Genomic DNA, 10255 nt, shown 5'->3' with positions numbered 1-10255 from the left:
ACCTCGCTATGAACAAGTTGCTATTTGTTTTATCCTGTAGGTTTACAGAAATCGCACGTGCCTTTCTCTAAATATTTTTGGTCTTCTAAAAGTGAACTCTTTGTAATTACACCATTTAAAGATTGTATAATAGACTATCCTTTTATGGAAAAGGGAATATACTTTGAAATGAAATAACCTTGTGTCGTGGCTAGGGTATTTGATGCCCAGTACGGCATGATGCCCTAACCCCCCAAAAAATAATAAAATCACAGCGAAAAGATTAGTTTTTCTGATTTAATATGTATTCATTGTTAAAGTATTGTTAATTCGAAAAAAAATCAGTTGTACAAAAAAAGACACTACAAATAAATCTTACTCGCAAAACTATCGCTAATGTTTGTATCAAATGTTTGTTTCATCAAATTAGTAAGTCGTACATTTGTCATCGTTGATCGAAATTAAATTTTAATCAATGCAAGTCTGAACAAACTTTGCTCACATCTAGACACACTTAGCGCCATTGTCAGAAATAATGGAAAGAAAGACAATATTTAGAACTGAAACATCTAGCTGATATGTAATATATATATATATATATATATATATATATATATATATATATATATATATATATATATATATATATATATATATATAAAACTCAAGATCTCAATCAGGATTGAGAAGTTCAAAGGCGTCTGAGGAAATTTCGACAAAACGTCTAAGTCTATTTCTCTCCAAACGAAATTCATTTTTGTCGATGTCGCCATGAGCAGTAGAGCAAATTAGAGATTCGATGTCTCCATAAGCAGTAGAGAGAATTAGAGATTCGATGTCTAAATGAGCAGTAGAGAGAATTAGAGATTCAATGTCTCCATGAGCAGTAGAGACAATTAGAGATTCAATGTCGCCATGAGCAGTAGAGAGAATTAAAGATTGATTTCGATCCGAAGATTAGATAGTTGAGGGTGGCGACAAATATTCATATCTACCTACCATATCATGATGTGATTCTTTCTTTAATTAACTGTCTCGTCCACGGAAGAACATTATGACAATTTCTAAATCTGAGCTAGCACTATGCGCTCCAACTCGACTTTTTAGTCACGCCCATTATATTGTTTCCATGACAGTCTTACAATGAACTAGGTAGGGAGGGGAGAAAAATACACACACGTAAAAAAAGAAAGATAATTTGAATAAAACAAATATTGATATCACTGTCATTGGTGGTCATTAAAATTTAAAGAATTTTTTTTTCAAAATGATAGAAACTAAATCAGTAATTCCCAAAGTGGTCTATATAGACCCCCAGGGGTCTACGAGGACTTCCAAGGGGTCTAAGGAAGTGAAAAAATAAATTGGGGGTCTATGGCCTCTTAATGGGGGTCTACGAAGGCGGATCTCATTGAAGCATGACAATTCATGAAATTGACTCGTTCACACATGATTTGTACCTTAGTTAATCCTTTGAATTTCAACCCTGTTAGTGGAATGATTTTTTTTTATTTAAAAATTTTAACGTATTATTTTAAATACCCTAATTGTGTCTACATGAAAGTAATAATTTACATGGCCGAGTCTATAAAATAAAATGTTGACCGTAAATTGTTAGTTTTATTAAAAATTTGGCTTCATTCTTTCTTTGTTGAACAACTATTGCATTTGTTCTCTATTTTTATGTAACAAATTTTGAAGCTATGTCGCTATGAAACCATCGAAGCTGGAACATCGAGAAATAGATTAAGATTTGAAATACTTTTGAAAACTTTTAAATTCAGAATTAAGCCACAGTAGAAAAATGTTCATTAAACATCATAGAAGAGAATAGGTTTGTGAGCGTCTTACAATATATTTACTTAGGCTTATATCAAACTCTAAAAAATTGCACACTATAGGCAAAATATTGACTTTGCCAACCATTGAAGAGGTTTTACAATCTGTTTTACACAATCCTATATCTGATATCATTAAAAATTCCTCTAAGCAACAATACAGTTCAAAGGTGTAATGGTGAAATGAGTTTTGGACAATGAATGGTTATCGTGTTATTACGATTTACTTTTTAAAAAGGCTGGACTAGTTAAACTTGCCTGATAATGTAGTGGTATTATTATATTTTTGTTATGAATCAAGAAATTCATAAAGAATTGCTTTTTGCCTGAAATTTTGATCAATTGCTCCTTCACACTGAAGTATGATAGTTTTCGAAAGGCTTATATTTGACACTATTTTTTCTGAGTTCTTGGTTGCTAAGATCCTATTTTAAAACACAAATTAAACGGGAATCGGACATAGTCTATTTCACAAACTTGTTTCATAAATTGAATGAGGTTAACTTGCAACTACAATGTGATAACCTAAATTTGATCAACACGAAGGCATAATCTCACTGTTTCATGTGAGGTTTAAATTAATGAAGCATACAATGACAATGATAAATTTTCTTATTTTCCAAATTTAAATCAGTCAGACATCATCTAATCGAGAAGATAGAATGTTAACCCGAACTAAATTGAAGCCCAAGATTGACATTTTATTATCAAAGCTGCCCACCAATAGGCGTCTTTTTGTTGTTGTTGTTGTTGTTTAGTTACTTCTTGTAATGCATATTAAATTTTATTTTGCTTTATTTTGCTTTGAATGTCATCAATAAATATATATCGCATAGTAATCAGTGAGAAAAGCACATCTGAAGTTAATGAATTTTCAAAAAAATGCTGGGTGGTCTACCGAAAACTTAAAAACATGGCAAAGGGTCTACGAGACAAAAAAGTTTGGGAACCACTGAACTAAACGAACCATATTGAAGTGAAACTAAACTACGACAATTATTTAGATCTAGAGTCTAGATGTTTAAGCTCTAGATCTAGATGAATACAGCGTACTGAGCAATGAAGTGACAGTAGCCTAGATATCTATGTACCGTGTGCCCCAGAAGAAATTGGGCGTGTAAAAGTGCGTTGCCCTAGAGATAAAAAAAAAATACATTGGATACAAGCTGGTCTACAGCTTACATTTAATTTAAGAAGGAATGTAGAAATTAACAAAGTAGCAAAATAATTACATTTTTAGTTAACATTTCAAATAGAGTAGTTTCTCTTTGTTCGTGTATGCATAACGTGATGATTTTACTGAAAAGGTTTATCCTTAGTTTGATGTCCCTCGCCACTTGATGCCCCTTGCTGCCCGCACCACCCACACATGGCTATCTACACCTCTGAAATAAACTATTTTGCTTTCTGCATCATAACTACTAAACATTTTGTTGTCAAGAAAAAACTGTTTAGTTTTATGCCAAGTATGTGTACTTCAATGCAACACATAGAATCTTTTTTTAGGATCTCCTTTGAATGTGTACTTTACAAAATATCATACATATTTTGTGCACATGCGTAAAAATAATGTTCACAACAGATTTATTGCACATTTCTTGCTCATTTGTATTTGTCTACATGGTTCCATTCTACGTAATGCTGTAGTGTCAATAAGCCGCCACTCAACACCCTGTGTCATCGAACTTTCCACAATAGAAACAAATGGTTAGTATTGAATAGAGAAACATTCTAGTATTACTTTTTGTTTCAATATTCCTGCTTTACATCTACTAATGAATTACATTTCTAAGGCATTGAAGCTGATCACGTGATTGTCCTTACTTCTTTTCTACTTGCTAGTCTCAGAAATGTCAATAGATTGTTCCGAGCATCCCTTTCTAAAACCCAACTTTTGGTCTCCCTTATAGCTCCAGTCATTGGCTTAGAATCAGACGACTCAATTGTCTCCCTTGTATTTCTATAGCTCCAGTCATTGGCTTAGAATCGGATGGCTCAATTGTCTCCCTTGTATTTCTATAGCTCCAGTCATTGGCTTAGAATCAGACGACTCAATTATCTCCCTTGTATTTCTATAGCCCCAGTCATTGGCTTAGAATCGGATGGCTCAATTGTCTCCCTTGTATTTCTATAGCCCCCAGTCATTGGCTTTGAATCAGACGACTCAATTGTTCTCTTATGATTATAGCTCTGCCTGAGCACGACAAAATTCACTTGGTTGGAGGGGGGCGGGTGGACTTTCAGCTTAGAAGTCACAATATGTCGTCTTTAATGTTTGTTTATTGAGAGATTTGTTTTTAAAATGTTAGAGTTACAATGTATATTAATATCGTTAGAAATAACACGTTTATGAAATCCATAGTCAATTCTCTACCTAATTAGCACTAGATTCTGTCTCAACAAACGAAAGCTTTATTCAATCCTTTGCAAGCTAAAACATTTTTTTAAACTCAATTGTTTTAGAGAACTCAAGGACTGATAAACTAATATATTCATTCACAAACTAACTCGATAGCTGCTAATTGAAAACAAAATTTATTGCTGAAACCTCATTTGTATATCACAGCTCATTTTATCTTCAGAATAAAATTTTCCAAATAAATCTTGAGTTGTAATTTTACATCGACTGAAATGCTTCAATTACACATTGATTAATGTACCAAACATGATTTGAAACGTGATATTACAGATGTGGAACAAGGTTGTTAGTTGGGCCATACAGAGTAATGCGCCTTGACAATAAATCTACTCGTAACGGAAATGTTCACACAACTACTCCCAAACAGTACCACATAAATGAACACACACACATAGTAACTCTAGCTAGTAGCAGAAGTTATTCTCTATATTCTTATTGCCACTGCTACCTATCCTCAACTACCGTTGTCTTTAAAATAATCTAATCGAGACTTTATCATTCTAAGTTCTCTCCCTGTAAATATTTTTTTTGAGTAACCCCTCCCCCTCCTTATCTTCCTCATGAATTTTTCCCCGGAAAATATTTTTAGCTATTCCAGCCATTATTTGTTAGTGTAAGCTTTACTCTTTTTCTATAATGGTTTAACTATGAACCTCTGGTATACTTACTAGAATAGGGATTCACACATTTAGAAATATGAAGAACATTTCGATTAGACTATCATTAATAAGATTGTCTCTTGATAAGTTACCGCTGGTGGCATCAGTAAAGCCAGAACAAGCTTTAAATTAAAATCAACGGTTCGAATAACTTCAAGATAGTAAACTGTATTTAGTTTTGAACTATGCCACACTAAGTGTGCCTTTATTTGTAGGGACATCGCCAACTTACAGAACAAACAATGTGCATAGTCTTATGGTATTGATGGATATTGGCTATATCTTATAGTACACTATAATATGTCACTTTTGGACTACAGAGTATCGAGGACTACAAAGTTACATCATATAGAATACAGTGAGTGGTATGTAACTTTTATTACCAAATTATTAAAAACCCTTACATTGTCAAATTTAAATATATGAAATAGAGAAAACAATGTACATTCAAACCATAAATTCATATTTGACTATGTAAAAAAAAAAAGACCAAAAAATGACATGTTCATTACGATAAACATGTTCACTTGATCTACTCACACAAATGTCGCAGTTTTCACAAAATACTTGTCATTAAGATTATACAAAACAATTTCAAAGGTACATTAACCAAGAAAGTTAATTCTGAGACGTTGATTCTTATTAATTTATTATGGTGAGTTGTACCCCTTTGTTGCATTGCTCCTTTCAAATTGTCCCAGTTCTATCATTTGAGTCAAACAGCAGTGAGTTCATCATTGTCATCTACAGGCTTAGTGACCACAACAATGTCCTTCTGACCCAGCACCTAATGATCAAAACAAAGTCAAGCATCAGTCGTATGTAATGACAGGCAGATGAAAGGCTTATAATTTAAGGTATTAGAGACAGGGTCAGAGTTGGAGGTCTGGAGGTCCTGGCACAAAGAAGAAGCATAAGCCTCAGATTATTTTCAGAATAAAAAAAAAATTTAAAAAATTTCCGTCAAGTTTTTTCAAATGCATTGCAGACACATAAAATCATATCAACAAAAGAATGTTTTAATTGGTTAAGTTAAATACAATTAATTAAAAACTAAATTAAAAATAAAACTTAACACATTTTTTTCCATGAAAAGTCATTAGTGATTTCTCTGATATCTAGCTCCCGGAGTAAATCATTTTTAATACTAAGTAAATATTTTCTTATCTCTATTGTGGGCCCCCCCCCCTCTTGTGGAGTCCCCCTTGGCAGATAGCTCCACCTGCGCTCCCACAAATCCGGCCCTTATTGGAGGCATAAAACAATCAGAGCATGCAGTGACTAAGTATTAACTTCAGAGGCAGGCACGTAAAGTAACTTGGTAAACCTAGCACATATTCCATTCAATCATTTTATTACCAAACTCATAAGATCACCTTAGGGGTTTGGAATGTGGAGCTGTAGTCTAATTAATGTAGCTTTAAATAAAATGTCATCTCTTCATCACAATATACTACACATCTGAGCGGTGTAGAGTCTAATTAATGTAGCTTTAAATAAAATGTCATCTCTTCATCACAATATACTACACATCTGAGCGGTGTAGAGTCTAATTAATGTAGCTTTAAATAAAATGTCATCTCTTCATCACAATATACTACACATCTGAGAGGTGTAGAGTCTAATTAATGTAGCTTTAAATAAAATGTCATCTCTTCATCACAATATACTACACATCTGAGCTGTGTAGAGTCTAATTAATGTACCTTAACATAAAACATGCCATCCCTCTGTTTGCTCAGCTCCTCTTTAGCCACACGAGCTATCCTGCAGCTAAGAATGATGGCCGCCATGCACACAAGTATCTCAGTACCAGCTGCAGCTAAAGATAAGTAGATCAGAACATCCTGGAAATAATGAAATGTTTGAAACAGTCAAATGTTTAAAGCCCTAATCAAAACTATTTCACTAAATAAATAATGACATACTATGTTTGAAACAGTCAAATGTTTAAAGCCCTAATCAAAACTATTTCACTAAATAAATAATGGCATTAAAAAAATGAGTTTAGTATCAAAAGTAAATAATTCTATTCCCGAATCGAATCAGAAATTTTCTTTATGTCTGCTTGAACCCTAAAGTTTTATTACAAAAAAAATCCTAAAGCCAGAAATTTCTTTCCTTTTAATTAAAAATAAGATCCAGCTATGAAGTGGTAGAAGCTCTGTCCATCTCAACGCCTTTTCGAATCTTGTTTCAAACTACAAGAGCCGCCATCGATATCTTGCCTTGTTCATTGAAGCACAACATCATTTAGAATCTTCCCTTCAATTCTGTTTATTTCACAATCAACATCATTTTGAGTTTTGTCTTTTTAGCGGCCCCCGAAAAGGGAATAGATGCTATTAGTTTTGTGTGGTCTGTCTGTCCGTCCGTCGCGTTTAGATTTTTTAAACAAATGTTTGTATATATTGACCAGATTACAACAAAAAAAAAGTGCACATTGATGAGACCTACCTGTTTTTCTTTTTGAAACGTGTGTCCATCTGTCGTGTAGTTGACCAAACCAACCCTCAACAGTTGAATGCTGACCACCGCTACTACCATGGATACGACAGAGAAGGCTGTGAAACACATGATCTGTCATAGAGTGTTTAAAAGTTATCATTTGACCGGATCAAGTCATTGAACACCGCATGTCCTACATCAAACAATCTTTACCTAATCATTGTAAACAACAAGAAGAAGTCAACTACTGAATATTCAATAAAAATGTTTACGCTAAATGTTGAAAAGTTTTAGTCAAAAGTTTTTCATAAGTTGTGTGCAGTATGCCATGTGCTATATGTCACATGTTTCAAGTTGTATACTAAATGGTGGTATAGCTAAAGTATAGGATGCTTGGTGCGACAGCTCCTCATGATATCTCTCCCCTCCCCTAAAAAAAAAACCCAGCGAAAACACTTTTTCCAAACAAAGAAAGGAGTAAAGTTTCCATTTCCTATCTTGTGATGTACAGGGCAGATGGTCATAAAAAGTCATTTCCGACGTAATATAGGGACTGACGGTTAACGAAGCTATCATGTGGCCAGCACAATGATCAACCATCTTTACTTTCCTAAAATAATGTCGGGTATGCATTAAATATTGGTGGATACAGGGGCGTCCTAAAAATCACAAAGTCCAAATTGCCAGACTTTGCTTAGAACCTGAGACTCCTTGGTTTGGAAGCCAAGCGCTTTACCATTCAGCCCCAGCGCCGCCTCTGAATACATCAAATGCTATATGTCACATGTTTTTGTTGTATGTTGTTTGGTTATGTAACATGCTGAAGGTTTTATACCATGTATGTTGTATGTCACCTATTGAATGGTGTATGTCACCTATTGAATGGTTTGTCACCTATTGAATGGTGTATGTCACCTATTGAATGGTGTATGTCACCTGTTGAATGGTGTATGTCACCTATTGAATGGTGTATGTCACCTATTGAATGGTTTGTCACCTATTGAATGTTGTATGTCACCTATTGAATGTTGTATGTCACCTATTGAATGGTTTGTCACCTATTGAATGGTTTGTCACCTATTGAATGTTGTATGTCACCTATTGAATGGTGTATGTCACCTATTGAATGTTGTATGTCGCCTATTGAATAGTGTATGTCACCTATTGAATGGTGTATGTCACCTATTGAATGGTTTATGTCCCCTATTGAATGGTGTATGTCACCTATTGAATGGTTTGTCACCTATTGAATGGTGTATGTCACCTATTGAATGGTTTATGTCACCTATTGAATGGTGTATGTCACCTGTTGAATGGTGTATGTCACCTGTTGAATGGTTTATGTCCCCTATTGAATGGTGTATGTCCCCTATTGAATGGTGTATGTCACCTATTGAATGGTGTATGTCACCTATTGAATGGTTTATGTCCCCTATTGAATGGTGTATGTCACCTGTTGAATGGTTTATGTCCCCTGTTGAATGGTGTATGTCACCTATTGAATGGTTTGTCACCTATTGAAAGGTGTATGTCACCTATTGAATGGTGTATGTCACCTATTGAATGGTTTGTCACCTATTGAATGGTGTATGTCACCTATTGTATGGTGTATGTCACCTATTGAATGGTTTGTCACCTATTGAATGGTTTGTCACCTATTGAATGGTGTATGTCACCTATTGAATGGTTTGTCCCCTATTGAATGGTTTGTCACCTATTGAATGGTTTATGTCACCTATTGAATGGTCTATGTCACCTGTTGAATGGTTTATGTCACCTATTGAGAAAGTGATAGGATTAGAGCGCAGTGAGAAAGTGATAGGATCATAGCGCAGTGAGAAAGTGATAGGATCATAGCGCGTTGAGAAAGTAATGGGATCATAGCGCGTTGAGAAAGTAATGGGATCATAGCGCGTTGAGAAAGTGATAGGATCATAGCGCAGTGAGAAAGTGATAGGATCATAGAGCAGTGAGAAAGTGATAGGATCATAACGCAGTGAGAAAGTGATAGGATCATAGAGCAGTGAGAAAGTGATAGGATCATAGCGCAGTGAAAAAGTGATAGGATCATAGCGCAGTGAAAAAGTGATAGGATCATAGCGCGTTGAGAAAGTGATAGGATCATAGCGCGTTGAGAAAGTGATAGGATCATAGCGCAGTGAGAAAGTGATAGGATCATAGCGCATTGAGAAAGTGATAGGATCATAACGCGTTGAGAAAGTGATAGGATCATAGCGCATTGAGAAAGTGATAGGATCATAGCGCAGTGAGAAAGTGATAAGATCATAGCGCGTTGAGAAAGTGATAGGATCATAGCGCGTTGAGAAAGTGATAGGATCATAGCGCGTTGAGAAAGTGATAGGATCATAGCGCGTTGAGAAAGTGATAGGATCATAGCGCAGTGAGAAAGTGATAGGATCATAGCGCAGTGAGAAAGTGATAGGATCATAGCGCGTTGAGAAAGTGATAGGATCATAGCGCGTTGAGAAAGTGATAGGATCATAGCGCAGTGAGAAAGTGATAGGATCATAGCGCGTTGAGAAAGTGATAGGATCATAGCGCAGTGAGAAAGTGATAGGATCATAGCGCAGTGAGAAAGTGATAGGATCATAGCGCGTTGAGAAAGTGATAGGATCATAGCGCAGTGAGAAAGTGATAGGATCATAGCGCAGTGAGAAAGTGATAGGATCATAGCGCAGTGAGAAAGTGATAGGATCATAGCGCAGTGAGAAAGTGATAGGATCATAGCGCAGTGAGAAAGTGATAGGATCATAGCGCAGTGAGAAAGTGATAGGATCATAGCGCAGTGAGAAAGTGATAGGATCATAGCGCAGTGAGAAAGTGATAGGATCATAGCGCAGTGAGAAAGTGATAGGATCATAGCGCGTTGAGAAAGTGATAGGATCATAGCG

The 10255-nt window shown here is 35.3% G+C and overlaps 1 protein-coding gene across 1 annotated transcript in view; it reads right to left on the bottom strand.

Annotated features, from left to right (window-relative positions):
- Positions 1-4336: 4336 nt before the first annotated feature.
- The window catches only part of LOC106057026 (transmembrane protein 196-like), a 40567-nt gene continuing 34648 nt past the window's right edge, over positions 4337-10255 (bottom strand). Inside the window, exons 4-6 of the mRNA XM_013214047.2 lie at positions 7353-7475; positions 6602-6742; positions 4337-5682 (exon numbers count right to left, since the gene is read on the bottom strand). Of these exons, the coding sequence (XP_013069501.1) occupies positions 5611-5682; positions 6602-6742; positions 7353-7475 (336 nt within the window). The 3' untranslated portion in view covers positions 4337-5610. The remainder of the gene's footprint in view (positions 5683-6601; positions 6743-7352; positions 7476-10255) is intronic.

This window comes from Biomphalaria glabrata, chromosome 3, assembly GCF_947242115.1.
Source record: "Biomphalaria glabrata chromosome 3, xgBioGlab47.1, whole genome shotgun sequence".
NCBI lineage: Eukaryota > Metazoa > Mollusca > Gastropoda > Planorbidae > Biomphalaria > Biomphalaria glabrata.
The sequence above is the reverse complement of the archived record's forward strand: the minus strand, read 5'-3'. Positions and strand labels throughout refer to the sequence as shown.